Here is an 18,442-nt window from a genome sequence, read left to right on the forward strand (position 1 = left end):
CCGCCCCTCATCGTGTTCTGCGCGGGGGGGGTCCCTGCACCCCCACCAACCACCCCCCTGCCCAGTTCCCCCAGCACGACCGCCCAGCCTGGAAAGAAGACGAGCCGTTTATTTGGGCACGGGATGGGGGGGCACCGCGCCCCCAAGGCACTGGGGGCGCGGGCACAGCGGCGCCCACACCCAGCAAAATAATAATAATAAAAAAAGACTTTGGTCCTGGAAATACTGGCGGGGGGGGGGGGTGGGTGCCCGGGGGGCACCCAGCTGGTCCGCGGAGAGGGGGGGTTAAGGCAGGGCGGAGGGGTGGCCTGGGGGGGCCGTGCCGGGGCGGCGTGGCGCTCAGAGGATCTGGCGGGGCATGCCGTAGCCCGTCATGCCGGCCTGCGAGGCGCCCCGGTTGGTGCCCATCTGCAGCCCGATGACGCTCTGCCCCTCCTTCAGCTTGTCCTCGGAGAAGACGCGCCGGTTCTCCTGCGACTTCCTGCGGGCACGGCAGGCGTCAGCGTCCCCGCGGGACCCCGCAGCCCGACACCCCCCCCCGGCACCCACCACCTACTTGGGGAACCAGTTGGGGTCTCCCACGAAGAGCCCGTCACCCTTGGCCACGGCCAGGCTGCCCAGGTTCATCAGGGTCCTCTGCACACATGCCATGTTCTTTCCTGCAAGGCCCAGAGTGGCTCAGCTCTGTCCTTGTCCCCACCTGGCCCCCCGCGGTCCCCCCAGCCGCTCACCTTCCCACAGGTCGACGGTCTGGAAGATGTCGGTGGCGGCGATGCCGTAGCGCTCGGCCGCCTGCAGGAACTGCGAGATCTGCTCCATCTGCTTAAAGGCCATGGTGGATGCCTGGATCTTGGCCACCGGCCCCTGGCCGCGCGGGTGGAGGCTGTTGATGAGCCGGCACAGCACCTGCCGGGGGGAGCCGGGGGTCAGGAGCACGGCAGCGGCACGGCAGCCCCCCGGCTGGCCCCGCGGTACTCACGGTGCCGTCCTTCAGCCACTGCTGGAAGCCATCCCTGCCGGACGCCGGCTGCGCGACGTCCCCGCCGCACTGTGCCAGGATCCACCGCACCAGGATCTGCTCCAGCTCGGGGTCGTACTGCCGGTCGATCTTCTGCTGCACCTCCCGGCTCAGCCCGTATGATGGTCCCCGGTTTGCCATGCTGTGATCTGCGGAGATCGGACCCCCCGCTCAGCGGCTCTGCTGGCACCAGGGCATCTGGCATGGGATGGATGTCGTTGGAGCCCCTTGGGGACCGTGAGTGACGGTGAACGCGGCAGCTGCTCCCAGGCAGAGCCCTATCCTGCCTGGACGTCCGGCGCGGAGCCTTATCACCGGTGCCAGGCGCTGCCGGGGCTCTGCCCTGCCAGCTTCCTGCCCAGCGCCAGGGCCGTGCCCACCCGAGGGCAACGGGGCAATTCAGCAGCACGGCAGCCCCTCAGTGCCAGGGCCAGCCCCCCAGCCCGAGCATCGCTGTCCCCACAGCTCAGCCCCGCCGAGGACGCGCGGATTTGGCAGGCGCTTGCTGCCGGTCGGAGCTTGTTTGCAAACTCGCCCGTTTGCTCGGGCCGGGCGCCAGATCCGGGACTGGGGCTGCCGGCTGCGGTGCCCCCACCCCAGCGGGGAGCCGGACCTGTTGGGGCCCTGCCCTGGCCAAGGCATCAGCACCCAGAGCTGGTGCCACCCGTGCTGGGGACGATGGGGGTTGTGCGAGGTGCTCGCAGGGGTCCCGAGCAGAGCAGCTCCGCCCTGCCCGCACGGATGGGTGCTCCGGGTCCCCAGACCCCGCTGCCCGCCCTGTGGTGGCACATGGGGCTGCCCAGGCATCACTTTCTGCGCCCAGTGCTGCACCCCTGCTGTTTGGGGGCACAGGGTGAGGGCGGGTGCCACCCCGGCACACAGAAGAAGGAGCACGTGCTGGTGTCCCTGGGGACGCAGGTGGCCCCACCAGCACTGGCGCCGGGGGACATGTGGCAGCTGCCGCCCTGGGGCAGCCCAGCTCACACCTGTGGGGCCAGGCTCAGTTTGGGACACAGCTTGACCCCGTCACACGCCTGGCTTCGGGCTCGGGGCTCCTGTCACCAAGAGCAGCAAAGGGACGAGCCACCCTGGTTTGTCGGACGGGAGGAAAATCAACCCCAAGCCCCCGGGGAAGCCGCGTGAAGCCTCAGCGCTGCGGCCACTCTGCAACCAGACGGGCGTCCCCCCGAAGCCAGCGGCCAGCACGGGGCTATGGGGCAAGGGCTGGGGCGCAGGCGGCCCCCGCGGGGAGGGAGCGCGGGGAGCGCCCGGCCGGGGGCCAAGGCGATTGGGAAACAAAGAGGAGCTGAAATTGGTGCAGACAGGGCTGATTTCCTGACACAGCTGGGGCTTGCCCAGCCGGGAGGGGAGGGCCGGACCCAGCCCAGCTGCGCCACCGCTGCGCTGGGGACCCCGCGGGTGCCGCATGGACAACCTGGGCACCCTCCGGGCATCCCGGGAGCTGCGGGATGGGGATCCCGGCTGGGATGCAGCCACTTGGGGAACCCACAGGTCTCCTAGGGCCAGCAGGGAGGAGGCTGGACCCAGCCCAGCTGGGACAAGGCCACCCTGGGACCCCAGAGACCCCCCCAAAGCCAGCAGGGAGGGGAACTCCGCCAGCCCTGGGGAACCCGGCGTGCGCAGGGAGGGGACCATACCCAGGGCACAGCCACCCTGGTGTCCCCACAGACCCCCAGCTGGGACATGGCCACCCTGGGGGGCACCAGGGGGGCACCGGCCCCAGCCCGACCGGGCCACGGGCGCGTCAGGGCCAGCGGGAGGGGGAGCGGGGGCTCAGCCGAGCCGCGGCCCCAGCACCGACACCGCCGCGGTGGCTCCGAGGGACGCGCGGCCGCGGGACGGACGTGCCCTCGGGGCGCCCGGAAGCCGCACCCGGGTCCTGTTTCCCGGGCGCGGCCGCGTGTCCCGGCGGCTCCGCGGGCGCAGCGCCCGGTCCTGCCCGGAGCCGTTACCCGGGGCGGGGCAGCCCGGGGCACCGGGCCCGCTCCGGACCCCCGCGGGCAGCGCGGCCCCGGCCATTTTTAGTGCAGAGCGACCGGTTCCCATCTCATCCTCACCCCGGGCCCCGTCCCCACCTGCCGCCCGGTGCCCGCCCGTCCGCCCGTCCCTACCTGCGGCGCCGATCCCGCGGTCCCGGTGCGGCAGTGGCGGATGCCACCGCCCGCGCCCTTTTCACGGCTGATGTCAGCGCGGCCGGGGGCGGCCCGGTACCGCCCGCTCCCGGGGCGGGTCCGCCGGGGCCGGGGCCGCTCCGCCACCGCGCCCCGGGCAGCCCCGCCCCGCCCGGCGGCCCCGCGGGGGGACAGGGGGTTCTGTGGGCACCGGGGTGGCCGTGGTGGCGAGGGGACAAAGGGGCTGTGCTGAGGGCGGGGGGATGTGGTGGCAGGTGGCCAGGGAGTGGGGACAAGGCAGCCGTGGTGGCCAGGGGGACGTGGTGGCTGTGGGGGACACGGGGGTTGTGGTGGGGACAGGCGAGCAGAGGAGTGGTGGCCGTGGTGGCAGTGACAGCGTGGCGGTGGTAGGGACAGCCTGGCCATAGCGTTCAAGGGACATCAGGGGTTTGGTGGGGACAGGGCGGCTGTAGCGGCCACGGTGGAGCCAGCCCGGCGTTGGTGGCAGGAGGACAAGGCTGTGATGGCAACAGGGCCCAGCCGCGGTTGCAGGGTCACTGTGGTGGCAGGGGACGTGGCGGTGGGGACCACCAAGGCATGGCCATGGTGGCAGGGGGACAGCTCTGGGGGCTGTGGGGACACAGCATCCCCAGCACCCGCCGTGTCCCCAGCGGCGCAGGGAGGGACGACGGCGCTTGCACAAGTCCCGTCTCCATGGGAAGCGCCACCAAAACAACAAACAAAACCTCGGCCCGAAGCCACCGGCCGCCTCCGGAACAGGCGGCAGGGCCACTGCCACCGCGTCCCCAACACCCCACCCACCCCTCAGCACCCAAAAACTGTCCCGAGCTCAACACCCACCCTCCTGAGCCAGCCTGAGGTGCCACCATCCTCCAGAGCTCGGTTATGAGGACACCACCATATCAGAGACCAGCCTTGGCGTGTCCTCCTGTCCCCACGGTGGCCAGTGTCCCTCTGTCCCACACATGGTGGGTTGTGTGTTGTCTCTGTTGTCTCCTGTACCCCCTCCAGGCTAACGGGGGTAACGTGGAGGTACAGGAATGGGGCAGGGTCAGCAGTGAGAGGATGAGGGTGGCACAATGGCAGGACATGGAGGGGCAGATTTAAGGGTGACATAGGGGGACAGGAGACACCAGGTGACACAGCACGAGGGAGATGATACAGGGGGACAGGTCCCATGGGGGTGACACAGGGGCAGGATCCTGGAAGGACTCAGCCGGGGGTAACAGAGGATGACTTGGGGACAGGAGCCCTGGGGCGAGCATGGGGACAATAAGGGGACAGGAGCTCCAGGGCACAGGGCTGGGGTGGCATGGGGTGGGACCCCAGGGATGACACAGGCAGGATCCCTGGGGAACACAGGGGAGGAGCTGGGCCTGATGCAGAAGACGTGGGGTGACATGCAGGGTCCCCGGGCAGAACGAGGGGGACACAGGGGAGGACCAGGGGACATGACGTGACATGTGGCTGGGCCAGGGGGACGGAGCCGGGAGGTGGCCCTGAAAGGACACGGGGGACAGCCTGGTGCGACAGATACGGGCAGCCCGAGGGGAGCCGAGGACGAGCCGGGGTGACCCGAGGTGACCCCGCGGCGCAGCCCCGGGACCCCCGGAACACCCCGCGGCCGGGGGGTGACGTAGTGCGCTCCAGGCCCCGCCCCCGTGACGCGCTCCCGCGGCATGGCCATATAAGGGAAAGAGGCGCGCAGGCCCCGCCCCCGCCCGCAAAAGTCGAGGTGGGGGGGGGCAGCGGGCAGGCAGGGGGCGGCGGGGGGGACACGGGAACGGGGGGCGACCCTCCGGGGGGACAGCAGGAGGGGAGCCCGCACTGAGCATCGGGACCGGGACGATGGGGGGCACCGGCCGCGGGGGCGGGAGGGGAGGAGAAGCAGAAGATGGGACACGGGGAACAGCGGGGGGGGATGCAGGGAACAAGGTGGGGGGGGATGCAGCGAACACTGGCGGGGGGGGGGATGCAGCGAACACTGGCGGGGGGGGGGATGCAGCCAGCACGGTGCGGGGTGGGGGATGCAGGGAGCATGGAGTGGGGGGGATGCAGGGAGCACGGGGCGGGGGGGATGCAGGGAGCACGGCGGGGGGGGGATGCAGGGAGCACGGCGGGGTGGGGGATGCAGGGAGCACGGTGCGGGGTGGGGGATGCAGGGAGCATGGAGTGGGGGGGATGCAGGGAGCATGGAGTGGGGGGGATGCAGGGAACACGGGGCGGGGGGATGCAGGGAGCACGGCGGGGGGGGGATGCAGGGAGCACGGCGGGGGGGGGATGCAGGGAGCACGGCGGGGGGGGGGATGCAGGGAGCACGGTGCGGGGTGGGGGATGCAGGGAGCACGGAGTGGGGGGGGTGTGATGGGTACCACACACGAGCCCGCGCTGCTCTCACGCCTCTTTATTCTCCCCCGCATTGTTCTCCCCAGCCCGGGGGTCCCTAGAGCAGCGTTGCCAGCTCGAAACGATCAGCGCAGCCCCCACGGGGGCTCAGGCGCTGCCGCCGCTGCTGGGCCCCCTCCCTGCGGCGCCGGGCGGCCGCCAGCTCCTGGCGCGGGGCTGTGCCGCGCTCCGCCGCCAACGCCTCCGCCGACACCGAGCTCACCGGGGACGAGCCGCCGCCGGGCTCTGCAGGGAGACACGCAGCGTCCGGCCCGGCTGCATCACCCATGTGGGGGGACGGGGATGCCAAAGGGCCCTGACACCCCCTTTTCCCCATGGGAGGGTTTGCCAGCCCCGCCAGGCCGGGGTGCCGCACTCACTCTGCCGCTCCAGGTCGCGCAGGGCGATGGTGGAGACGGGCCGTGCCGGGTCCCCGCTGCGGTACAGCTGCAGCGCCGCCAGGATGTCAGACTCCAGCGTCAACTCCGCGTCCCACTCGTAGTTCTCGTCCACCGACGTGTTCCTCCTGCGGGGACGGGGGTCAGGACAGTGCCCGTGCCCCGAGGGGGGGTTCCCCAGGGGCAGGAAAAGTGGGGACCCCATGGGGGGTTCCCCAGGGAGGAGCAGCCAAGGTGCTACAGGCACTGGGAGGCAGCTCCATGCCGGGACAAGCTCAGAGCGGCCCTGGCATGAACCGGCTTGTCGCCGGCGTCCTGCCCGCGGCTCACCTCTTCCCGCCGAGCGCCGGATCCGTCCTCGCCCTGCCCTCCTCCGCCGCAGAGCCGCCCGTGCCCCCCAGGGACGGTGCCAGCGAGGGGGGCCGCAGGAAGGAAGCGCTGCCCCGGCCGCTGCTCTGGCTGGTCAAACTGCCCCGCGGCACCTTCTCCAGAGGGGCCGGATCCGCGGTGCCGGCCGAGGGCGCGGGCTCAGTCCTGCCGCCGGCGGGGGGCTGCGCGCCGGGGGAGCCGGGCCAGGCAGCCGTGCCGGGCAGCGAGGCCTTGGCGGGACCCACGGGCGGGCTGGGGGGCCGGAGGAACGCGGTGGCCGGGGGGGAGGTGGCGTTGGCACACGTGTCGATGCAGTCTGGGCACAGCGTCCGCCCCGCGCGCTGCGGGGAGCCCCCAGAGCCCGGCGGGGGGCTGGCGGTGGGCTCTGGCTTGCTGCCGGCGTCGGGGGGCTCCACCGGCTCCTCCGGCCAGTCGCCGTCAACACACATCTCCTTGAAGAAGGGCAGGCTCAGGTACTGCAGGATCCCGCTCTGCACCGGGGGGCTGGGGGGAGCCGGTGGGGTCCGGGGGGAGCCCTCGAGGGGCAGCGAGTCCCACAGGGCGCTGGCGGCGCTCTGGCAGGGCCCGGCGCTGCCGGGCAGCTCCTCGGTGGTGCTGTAAGGCAGAGTGGCGGCGGAGGCCACGGGGCTGATGTCGACGATGCACAACGCAGCGGCTTCGTCCACGGGGCTGCTGCTGCTGCCGTAGCCAAAGTAGCGGCCCCGGCGGTATCTGGCGTCCCGGTGAGGCTGTCCCGCGGGCCGGGGGCGCAGCGAGACCCCCTTGCGCCACACAGGCTCCTCCTTGGCGGGCGGCTGGATGTACGGCTGGGGCTGCGGGTCCCGTGGGGTGAATGGCTCCAGCTCGGTGTAGGGCAGCGCCCCACGACCACTCGCCTGCGCCTCGGTCTCCACCACGAAGCGCCCGTCGGGGCCGCGGCAGATCCGCTCCAGGGGCACGTGCTCCCCGACGTGGCTCTCGTACACGGCGTAGCGGGAGCCGGCGATGCTCAGCCCCAGGCTGGTGCCGGCTTTCTCGCCCCACAGCAGCGTCCGGCGCAGGCTCCGGTAGGGAGACGGCTGCAGCTTCAGCTTCACGGTGCTGTCTGGGCTACCAGCGCCAGGAGAATTGCTGCAGGGAAGGAGGGAGCGGCTGCAACGCCCGTCCCGCTCCAGCCTTGCCTGGCTGCCCCTGTGCCGGGACAGCAGGTACCGTGACCCTGCACCGCTGCTGCCGGCTCTACAGAGCCGCTCCTGCGCTTTCTGGCCCTTTCTCCCTGGAGGGGACACCTCAGGGGATCCCTACCCCACAGCACGCCCCGATCCCGGCATCCCGCTCCTAATATCCCCCGACTTGTCCCTCTGCCCCCAGCCAGCGGTGAGCGAACGATGGGGAGCGCAGCGGGACGGGGTGGAGCGTGGCATGGTGGGACTTACTGTGGAGGTGAAAGCTTCTTGCTGGGGGAGAAGACGAGTGGTGGATCTGGAAGGTCATGAGAACACAAGGGGATCACACAGCGAGCAACTCAAAAGTGATGATGAGGAGACAGCAGCACCCCTATGACCACCCCTGGTGGGTCCCCAGCCCCCCCGGCCTGTCCCCTCGCTGGGCAGCGGGTCCCGCCGCCCCACGCACGGGGCTCCGAGCTCTCCGGGATCCCAGCTCCTACCTTGCCTTCGCTTCTGGATGCGCGCAGCCCGCCGGCGGTTCATGATGCAGGCAGCCATGGTGCTGAAGATCACGGCCACGCTGAGGAAGCAGATCCCCCCGATGACCCCGGCCAGCACCGGCTGCGGCAGGAGCTCCGGCAGCTGCGTGCGAGACGGGTACACCTCCATGCCTGGGGCGGACAGGAGACACCGTCAGAGCGCCGGGATGGTGGGCACGGCCCTCCTCGTGTCACCAGCGCCATGGGGACACACAGCGAAGCGAGCGGGTGGCAGCCCAGGCCTTACCTGCCGTGGAGACGTTCACCGTGTTGCTGGGATCGCTGATGTAGCTGCCGGCAAAGGCCACCAGTCGGAACTCATAGAAGGCGTCCTGGGGGAGCAAAGGGCCATCAGCATCCTTGGCGCCGTGGCTGGTGGCACCTCGACCCACGCGGCTGCAGAGCTGAGCAGATGCCCCAGCTCCGGGCAGCAGCAATGCAGACCTGACCCCCTGTGCTGGTTTGACTGAAAATGGGTTAATTTTCTCCATGCAGTTACAAACCTTTCTTTTCCATAGCTCGCACGCTCATTATCTGGGCTTAGTTTGAGAACAAGAGACAACAGCCCAGCACAGAGTTAATGTTTGGAATTGCTCTGCTCTGAGAGCCAAGGACACTCTGAGCTCTGCCCACAGGTGTGAGGCAGCGAGGAAGGGGATGGACGGACAGAGCTGGACGGACACCCAGACTGAGCAATCAGAGCGTTCCAGCTCATTAGCATCATGCTAATTATTTAAGGACAGTTGCTCTTCCGGGTAGCTCCCTTTTGCTCTTCTTCTGCTATCTCTTGCTCTTGCTATTGAGCTGAGGGAGTTTTGGTGGGGATGTTTAGTTTGGCTTTTTGCCGTTTTGCAGAGGCCTCTGGGCTTTTCTGCCTTTTCTCCCCTCTTTTCTCCCTTCTAGGATCGGCTCTTGGGACCAGGTGCTGTTTCCTGGCACTGGCTGCTCAGCGTGTTCATGAGGAATTGCCTTGAGTATCATTTATTTCTCTTTTTTATATATAAAATATTTACTAGCAGTGTATTAGTATTTTGTTATTTTGTTAAACTATGTTTCTCTCAATCCAGGTTTCTCCCTTCCCTTTGAATTCTCTCCCCTACTGCGAAGGGAGTGAGCGAGCGGCTGCGTGGTCGTATTGCCAGCTCGGGTTAAACCACGACACCCCTGCCCTTGCTCCATCGCCCCAGAGCTGCCCGCCCCGGCACTGGGATTCCCACCTTGATGAGTCCCGGCACCAGCACCTGGGTCTCGGTGCTGGGGATGGAGCGATCCAGCACCTCCCATCCGCCCTTGTCCTGCCGCAGCTCCAGCGCGTACCCGCTCAGCGCCACCGAGGCCTGGCCGGGGGGCTCCCACCGCAGCAGGACCCCACGCGCAGTCTCGTTGGCGCTCAGAGCCTGCGGCGGGGACAGGAAGACGCGCATGGTCATGGCCGGGGGCTCTGGAGGCACTGTGGTCACTGGGAAGCCTGAGGAGAAAGGGGACGCCAGTGTGGGGGGACAGCAGGAGCCTCCGGGGCGCTTGAGGGCTCTGGGGGGACCGGGGGTTTGGGGAGCTGCTTCTTACCCCTGGGCACGGAGGTAACGATCTGGCTGAAGGGGCCGCTGCCCAGTTTGTTCTGGGCCAGGACGCTGAACTGGTAGCTGGTGTCTGGCTGCAGATTCTCCACCAAGAGGTGCTGAGCTCCCACCGGCACCGAGAGCGACACCCAGTCGTGGTGGGCCCGGGGCGGGTGCTTCACCCTGAGGGGACGTGGGACCCGTGAGACCAGAGGCGCAGGTGGGGCAGAGGGGGCATGGGGCAGCGGAGCGTCCGTGGGGACTCACAGCGGCGTGTACCAGACGCTGAACCTCTGGAAATAACCTCCATCAAAGCCCGGCTCCCAGGAGATGTTGGCAGCCAGGAGGAGCGGGAGCACAGAGACGTTGGTGACAGCGTGAGGACTGGTGCCTGGGGAGGGGGGCAGAGAGAAGATGGATCAGCCCAAGCGGCTGGTTGGACTGAAAATGGGTTAATTTTCCTCATGCACTTACAAACCCTTCTTTTCCATAGCTCGCAGGCTCATTATTTGGGCTTAGTTTGAGAACAAGAGACAACAGCCCAGCACAGAGTTAATGTTTGGAATCGCTTTGCTCTGAGAGCCAAGGACACTCTGAGCTCTGCCCACAGGTGTGAGGCAGCGAGGAAGGGGATGGACGGACAGAGCTGGACGGACACCCAGACTGAGCAATCAGAGTGTTCCAGCCCATTGGCATCATGCTCCATTTTTAAGGAGTCTTCTCTTCTGCTCCCAACCTCTCTCTCTTGGGCGCTTTCTCTTGCGTGCATTGTCTTTTCCTTCACTCTTTTTTGTCGCAGCCGGGGGAGTTTCGATCGGGACATTTAGTTCGGCCTTTTGCTGTTTTGCAGAGGCCTCTGGGCTTTTCTGCCTTTCTCCTCCCGTCTCTCTCTCTGGAATCAGCTTTGGGACCAGGTGCCATTTCCTGGGACTGGCTGCTCAGTGTATTCATGAGGAATTGCCTTGAGTACCTTTTATTTTGATTTTGTATGTATATTTACTAGTAATGTATTAGTATTTTGTTATTTTATTAAACTGTGTTTATCTCAATCAAAGTTTCTCCCTTCTCTTTGGATTCTCTCCCCTATCGGGGGGAGTGAGTGAGTGGCTGCGTGGTTGTATTGCCAGCTCGGGTTAAACCACGACCTTGGCATTTCCACCCCTGCCGGCACTGGGGGGCTGGTGTCACGCACCCCAGTCCCCTCGGCCGATGTCCTTCCCACATCCCGGCGACTCACCCAGCACGTGGACGGCGGTGGCGGCGCTGACGCTGGCCACGCGGTTGGTAGCTGTGCACTCCCAGACCCCGTGCTGCTCCTTGGCGAGCGGGCGGAGGACAAGGCTGCCGTTCACATCCACCCGGGCGCTGCTCTTCCCCACGCCGCCCACCTGCACGGCAACGCACGGACACGGTGACGGCATGAGACCCCCAAGCCCACCCCCTCAGGGCCAGCACGGCTGCTCTGCTGTGACCCCACAACACCAGCGGCCTCGAGGACAACAGGACTCGATATGACCCGGCTTAGAAACCATGGGGCAAGATTTTGCCATGGTTTCTCAGAAGGCAACACAAGCAAAGTGCCCTGAGCCCCTTCTCCTGCAGGAACTGGGAGAGATGTGACCCTGCTGGGGACACGGGGACTACCCTGGAGCGATGCCCCCCCGGCCAAATGCAGCGTCCCCCTCCCAGGAGGGCTCAGCGGGTTCCCCGGCGGCTCCTACCTGCAGCCAGGTGATGGCGGGGGGGGGATCCCCGCGGGCCGCACAGGGGATCACCAGCTCCCGGCCCACCTCCTGGAAGTATTCCTCCTTGGGGCGCAGCGTGAAGGCCGGCGGGTCCTGGAAAGGGGGCGCGCAGAGTGGGACGGGGGCGCAGAGACAACGGGGCCGCCACACGCGGAGCCGCGCGCCCACCCCGGCCTCACCTTCAGCAGGACGCGCGTGGGCCGGGACTCGCCGGCGGTGCCGTAGCTGTTGTACGGGGTACACGTGTACACCCCCAGCACGTCGTCGTTCCCCGTCGCGATGACGATGGAGCCGTCCGGTGTCATGGACCAGCCGGGGAGCTGGGAGAGGTGGGGGGACAGGGTCAGGACGAGGGGCTTGGGAGGGAGGGAACGTGGGGGCAGGCGCGAGCGGTGGCACCTTGTCCAGCTCCAGCGGGCGCCCGTCCCTGGTCCAGCTGACGGAGAGCAGCGGGGGGTTGGCGCTGGTGGGGCAGCGGATCATGCCCCGCATCCCCTTGGGCAGGTGGGTCTCCGGGAGCATGGCAGTCACCCGCGCCGGGTCTGCGCGGACAAACAGGGCGCCAGGGCCCGCGTGAGGGCGGCAGGGGACTGGGGTCCCTGTGTCACCCCCTGGGCCGGTGACAGTATGGCCTGGGCTCACCAGGCACTTACACAGCACCGTGACGAAGGCTGAAGCAGAAGGCGGCTTCCACAGCCCGTTGCTGGGGATGCAGGTGTATTTGCCGGCGTCGTCCGGGGTCGTTCGCTGGAGCAAGAGACTCCCGTCCACCAGGACGCGGACCCGAGCCTGGAGGCGGCTGCGAGGGAAGGACGCGGTCAGCGGCACGGCCGGGACCGTCCCCACCGCCCCAGGAGGACACCACGCACCCAGCCAGCCCAGCGCGCTCAGATCCAGGCTTTGCAGGGCCACGGCAGCCCCGGCACCGCCGGCACAGGCCCGTGGCCGCCTCGGTGCCACCCCGGTCCCCGCCGTACCTGAGGTGGAAGACGTTGCTGCTGCCCTGGAGCCAGGTGTAGGTGAGGTTTCCCGGGTACGCCTCAGCCTGGCACGCCAGAAAGGCATCTTGGGAGACGTTGACGGTGACGTTCTGGGGCGGCACCACGATGACGGGTGGCCCTGCAGTGTGGGGCGGAGGGGACGGTGAGGGCCAGGGGGAGAGGGGACAGCCCCAGTTGCTCTCAAATCCCATCACACCTGCCCCAAAACCAACCCGTGGGACGCGGCTCTGTCCGTGCCGTGTGGGGTGTCCCCGTGGCCGCTCTTACCCTGCACGAGCACGCGGGTGGTGTGGGTGACGGTGCCCTCCTTGCTGGAAGCGTGGCAGGTGTAGGTGCCCGCGCTGGCGCGCTCCACCACGGCGATGCTCAGCGTCCCGTTCCTCACCTGCGATGCCACCGAGGGACAGGACACTCAGGAACAGCGTTGGGAGGCGGGTGCCACCGCAGAGGGGACAGGCGCCCGCTCTCCGGCCGAGCGGAGCAGGTAACGGGTGGTTCGCCATCCTCACCTGCACCGTGTCCCCGCTCTGGACAGCCAGGTCGCTCCTCTTCCAGACAACGACGGGCTGCGGGTTGCCCACAGCCGTGCAGGTAAGGCTGAGCGTGTCCCGGTCCCGCACCTCCACGAACGCGGGTGGGGTCTCCAGGAAGGTGGGGGGTGCTGTAAAGACAAGTCCAGACTTTTATCCCAAGGTCTCGGAAGATCAGTGGATCCAGTCCCAGCCCTCAGAGATCTTGGCTGGTGCTGGGCAGAGCGGCGACCAAGGGTGGGATCAAGCGGTACCGTTGACGGTGAGGTGGATCCAGGTGCCGTTCTGGAAGTCGGCGTCGGTGCTGTGCCGGTCGAGGAAGAGCACGCGGCACTCGTACCAGCCCTGGTCCTCGGCGCGCAGGAGGTCGATGCGCAGCGAGGCGCCTTCCTCGATCCGCACGCGACCTGTGCGCCCAGACAGGGCCGTCACCGCTGGCCCGGGGACAGCCGTGTCCCCGCGCTCCTGCCCACGCAGCCCCGGCCCCGCCGTGGGCTCAGCGGCTTCCCCGAGAGCGGGGCCGACTGCCCCACTTGGCGCCTGCCCGCACGGCCGGGCCGCGCTCCGGCTTCTCCGGCGCCACGGGGGGCTGGGAACGGCCGTGGGACAGAAGTCAAGGCGGGTGGCGGAGATTTCACACCGACGGGAGAGGCCGCAGTGCTGGGCTCTGTCACCTGTCCCCACGGAGGGGCAGGGACCCCCAGCCAGGTGGGTCTGCGCACCCTGAGCGTCGCTCCAGCAGCTGCTCCCACGGCCCCTCCGCCCCCCTGCAAATCCCCCCCGCGCCCTTCGCCTGGCATCAGGGACCCTTCCCCCGCAGCCTCGGCCGCCCTGGCCCCCAGGAACCCCCCCGGCAGCCTCACCCTCAGGAGCCCGGCTAAGCCCCGGGCACCCCCGCACTGTCCCCTGTCCCCACAGCACGGGGAGGACAAGCCGAACGCCTCGCCCGCCTCGCAGGGACAAGCATGACGGACCCATTGAAGGGCACAGCTGTGGTGGGGGGCTCTGCCGGACCAGGGGACCCTCACCCCACCAGCAGCAGCCCCGCGCCCCACGGCCTCTTTGATGAGGAGGAGGATAAGGGCACAAAGCGGCAGCGAGCGCAGCCCGTTAATCCCCTGGGCTATTATCAGAGCCATAATCGGCTCAGGCGTGCAGCGGGCAATTGGCTCAGCCCCGGCCGGGGTGCGCAGCCAGCGGCACCCACCGTCCCGGCACCCACCGTCCTAGCACCCACGGGCTGTGTGTCCCCCACCCGCTGCAGGAACCCACCGCCCAGAGAGCTGCGCCGCGCTGGGGATGCGGGTTTAGCCCCACATGTGCCATTGCCGGGGGCAGCCTTGCTCCCGGCACACCGTGGCAAGGCCAGGGCGCTGGCAGCACCGCGTGCGGCTTTTGGCTCCACGGCGCTCCCGTCAACACTCCAGAGCTCCCCGCGGCCAGAAGCATTTCCAACAAAGCAAGTTTTACCGAACCCTGCTCTGCCGTTGGTGTCGCGGGCTGTCCCCGTGCACCGCCGTGGAGCCGGGACGGCTGGTTTGGGCACAGGCTGCGCGGTTTGGGGACGCACAAAACGCTGGGGCCACATGGCCCTGTGTGAACGGGCAAACCCTTCCTGCCCAGAGCTTCCTCCAGCCGCTGCAGCCCCCCGGGCGCATCTCCCACCCCTCCTGCCTCTAACCCAGCCCCACGGCGCGTCCTGCGGACAGACGGACGTGTCTCGGTGCTCCAGCAGCATTGCTGACTCGGAGCACAAAGCAACACCCCAGGCAAACCTTGAACGTGAGAGGGGTGGCAGAAGCAGCGAGAAGGGTGGGAGCAATGGCAAAAGACCCCCAGGACAAGGGGTCCTCCCTCCTTTCACCCCAGAGGCGGCTCCCACGCCAAGCCCTGGAAATCGGGGCAGTTCCAAAAAGCCCCATCCCCGCCTGCAGCTGCCAGCTCGCAGCCCCAGGAGCAGCAGGCTCCTGAACAAAGGTCCCTTTGGAAGGGATCAGAGCGCTTTGGGGACGCCCCCAGCCTCCCCCTAATCCCCCGTGCGGCCCCAGCCCCCTCCTCCTCCTCCTCCCGATAACAAAACGGCCGCTGCCCTCCGCACCAGCATCCCCAGCGCCTGGCAACCGGCATTCAGAGGGACACAAAGGGGCTGCAGCCCCAGCCACGCTTGCTGCTGGGGACCTGGTGCCACCAGCCCCACTCCAGGCCGGCCGGCAGCAGGGGACAGCAGCCCGTGACACTGCGGGGTGGTGGCACAGGGGAGAGCTGACCCTGTTCCCCCAAGGGCTCTCGAGCAGCCCAGCCCATCACTGGGATGCCCCGAATTGCCACGTGAGGGATGCGGGTGACAACAGGGGCTCCCCAAACTCCTCCGGGTGGCACCTGATGGGCTCCGCCTGGGAAGGGCTGAAAGGAGGGTCTGTCCCCACAGCCCCTGCCCTTCATCCTTCCACAGAACCGAAAACAAGCCGCCCCGCTGCCATGGTGACGGCCGCCAGCCCCGCTGCCCACCCACCTTGTCCTCATTACAACCACAGCCCCCTTCCCCCAGCACTGATCCAGCCCCCCCGGCCACGCTGGCAGCAGGGACAAGGGGCTGTGGGCAGGAGCAGGCAGGAGCAGGCAGGAGCAGGCAGGAGCAGGCAGGAGCCTGCCAGGCCCTTCCTGGGTAACCCGAGCCCCTGTAGCCGAGGGGGCCCCGCGATGCCGGCTCAGGTAACAGGAACCCAGGCCAAACCTCCCAGGAAAGCAGGTGCCTTCTCGACACCGGCGGGTTTGTTGTCACCGCTGGTCCCACGGGGCCAGCTCAGGGCTGGCTGCAGAGCAAAGGTGTCCTCAGATGGGGAGAGCCCCAGGTGTGCCCCGAAATCAGCCGCCTCCTGCGCAGCCCAAGAGGCATCGCTGCTCTGCCCACAGCCAGGACGGGGCTCGGCTCCAACCTCAGCCCGCCGTGTGTTTCTTAGGCAAGGGCCTGTTTTGGCAGGGAGGTTGGGCTCCTGACCTAGGCACAATCCGGTGCTCCAGCCCTCCCCATCCCATCGCACGGGAGGATTTTGGTGTGTCACTACCACGGGCAGTTGGGACCAGACTCAGCCCAAAACACTGGCCAGCCCTTCCCCGTCCTCGAGGGACGCTCCCGTCGTCTTCACCTCCGTGCTCGCAGGGATCCCTCAAGCTCCGCCACCGCTTTGCTTTAAATACCCCGTAAAGAGGAGAACACCGGTGCGTTGCACTAGATGATCTCCACAGGTCCCTTCCAACCCCAACCATCCTGTGACTCTGTGATCTCTCTCCCACGCCACAGCCTTTCCCCAGGGCAGCTTCGCTCCAAACCCCAGCACCGACAACCAGCAGCTTCACCAAAATCCCCTCCCCAGGCTCAACCCTCAAGCGACCCGCACGGGCTGAGGCGGCGGCGTGGCAGCACCTGGGCACCAACAGCCTCTGGCACGGGGCATCCTGGTGTCACCGGCCCCAGCAGTGGGCAGGGCCATGTCCCGGTCCCCGTTCCCGAGCAGGTGGTGCTGGGACTGTCCACAGTGACGGGAGCGACGGCCCATGGGGACCCCTCCTGTTGGGCTGGGGGCCGCATCTCCCCCCAGGCTGGGTATCCACAACCCTTCTGCCTCCCGCTCCGGCCATCCCTGGAGCTGCTGCACAAGGAGGGGACTCTGCCTTGCTGCGGGGACCTCCCCAACCCCACCATGTCCCCTCCTGCTGTCCAGGAGTGTAGGGAGAGCCCAGCACCTCCCCACCGCCCCGGGAGCGTGATTAATGCGGGCTGACAGCAGCAGCCCTCGGCTGGGGCCCAGACAAGGAGAGCAGGGACACGGGACACCGGAGCCAGCCCGAGGGTCCCCCGGGACCCATAACCGCCCACTGGGACTCACCGATGTACTCCGGGTCCACCCGCGGCGAGTAGAGCCCGAACTTGATGAAGATGGGGAGGACGAAGCCGAATCGGACCCACTCGATCACGTAGAGCGGGGGACGGGCCTCGTGGGCGTCCAGGAGGTCGCAGCCCAGCACCGTGCTCTGCCCGACCCGTCCCACCACGGCCCGGGCCGGGCTCTGGCCGCTGCCTGCGGGGACCGAGCGGGAGGGCTGAGCTCCGTCCGCGGGACGGGACCCGCCCGAGCCCCCCCGGGACCCGCCCGAGGACCCCCCGGGACCTGCCCGAGGACCCCCCGGGACCCGCCCGAGGACCCCCCCGGGGCCTGCCCGAGGACCCCCCCCTCGGGGCCTGCCCGAGGACCCCCCCCGGGACGGGACCCGGCCGAGCCCCCGGCCCCCTCCCGCCACGTGCGCCGCCCCCGCCGGACCCCGCACCGGCCCCACCGGCAGCGCGGCCGCCCCCCCCCGACCCGGGCTCCTGCTCCTTACCCTCAGCGCCGGCAAGCAGGCTGAGGACGGCGGCGCGCAGCCACCACCGCATAGCCCAGCTCCCCCTCCGGCGGCTCCCGCGGCGGGACGGGGCGATGGAGCGGCGGGGGGGGTCACCGGGAGCGGTATCCCCGGGGGCCGGCGCCTCAGGGCGGGCTCCGCCGGGCTGCCCACGGCGCAGCGGCCCCGGGCGGGGGGCGCTGGCGGCTCCGCGTCCCGCCGCTCCTCATGCCCGGCCCGCTCCGCTCCGCCCCCGCGCTCCGGCCGCCGCCGCCACAAACAAACCCGCGGCAACGGGAGGGGCCGCTCAGGCCACGCCCCCCGCCGCCTGTTGCCATGGGAACAGCCAATCGGGAGCCCGGCGGCGGGCTCTCCCGAGGCGGCCAATGGGAGAGCGGGGCAGGGGGAACCGCGGGGGCTGCTGGGAGTTGTAGTTTGGCGGGAACCGAGGGAAGCGCGGGCGGGACACGGGGGCGTGAGCACAGGAATCAAGACAATTAAATTAAACAGTATTCCCTGAAAATAAAACAGTTTCAGAGCAAATATGAGGCCTTGGTACTTATTTTAAAAATGTTCTTTAAGCTTCAATGATTGTTTGCCGCTACCCTTATCTACAGTCGTGCTGAATACAGCTCTAGGTAAATGGAAAGATAAATTTATTCACGACGCGGCTGTGCCCGCACGCTGCGCATGGCCGGGGGCATCGGCAACGCGTGGCGCCCACGCTGGGCCGGCTGTCCCTCCAATGTCCTCCATGCCGTGCCATGCCGAGCCCGTCCCCACCATACCGCACCGTGCCTACCACGCCGCACCGTGCCTACCACACCGCACCGTGCCTACCACGCCGCACCGTGCCTACCACGCCGCACCGTGCCTACCACACCGCACCGTGCCTACCACGCCGGAGGCAGCACGCGTGCTGGCATGGCGCACCCCCGTGACTGTTCCCCACCTGCCCTTCCCATCGCGGCCGTCACCCCTCTAATCCCATCCTAAATGCGTCTCTGGCACAGGGACGGCCACCGGTGCGGTGTCCCCATCCCGCCAGGCTGAGCCGGAGCTGGGCTGCCCGCCAGGCCGGGGGCTCTGGGAGGCCTCCCGGGGTAGGGGATGTTCCCCCGTGTCCTGTCACCGCGGTGGCATCGAGGGCCAAGCGCGGCCATGGCCTGCACCGCGCCTTGCCACGGCCCGTTCCG

General features: G+C 68.5%; 1 protein-coding gene across 1 annotated transcript; it reads right to left on the reverse strand.

Moving 5' to 3' along the window:
- Positions 1-93: 93 nt before the first annotated feature.
- On the reverse strand, positions 94-17,540 carry IGSF9 (immunoglobulin superfamily member 9). Its single transcript, XM_065653511.1, has 28 exons — positions 17,247-17,540; positions 16,754-16,945; positions 13,121-13,273; positions 12,846-12,997; positions 12,604-12,721; positions 12,313-12,454; positions 11,989-12,134; positions 11,735-11,877; positions 11,515-11,655; positions 11,312-11,428; positions 10,828-10,978; positions 9,858-9,981; positions 9,598-9,773; positions 9,249-9,499; positions 8,279-8,363; positions 7,993-8,163; positions 7,760-7,805; positions 6,285-7,454; positions 5,937-6,082; positions 5,625-5,802; positions 4,709-4,967; positions 3,115-3,351; positions 2,884-2,974; positions 1,482-1,598; positions 980-1,188; positions 732-906; positions 557-659; positions 94-481 (listed from the first exon to the last, which is right to left on the reverse strand). Exons 1-28 carry the CDS (start codon positions 17,296-17,298, stop codon positions 340-342), a joined length of 5,187 nt encoding a protein of 1,728 aa, XP_065509583.1. The 5' UTR covers positions 17,299-17,540; the 3' UTR covers positions 94-339.
- Positions 17,541-18,442: the final 902 nt, after the last annotated feature.

The sequence above is a fragment of the Caloenas nicobarica genome, chromosome 31 (genome assembly GCF_036013445.1).
Source record: "Caloenas nicobarica isolate bCalNic1 chromosome 31, bCalNic1.hap1, whole genome shotgun sequence".
In the NCBI taxonomy this organism is placed as follows: Eukaryota; Metazoa; Chordata; class Aves; order Columbiformes; family Columbidae; genus Caloenas; species Caloenas nicobarica.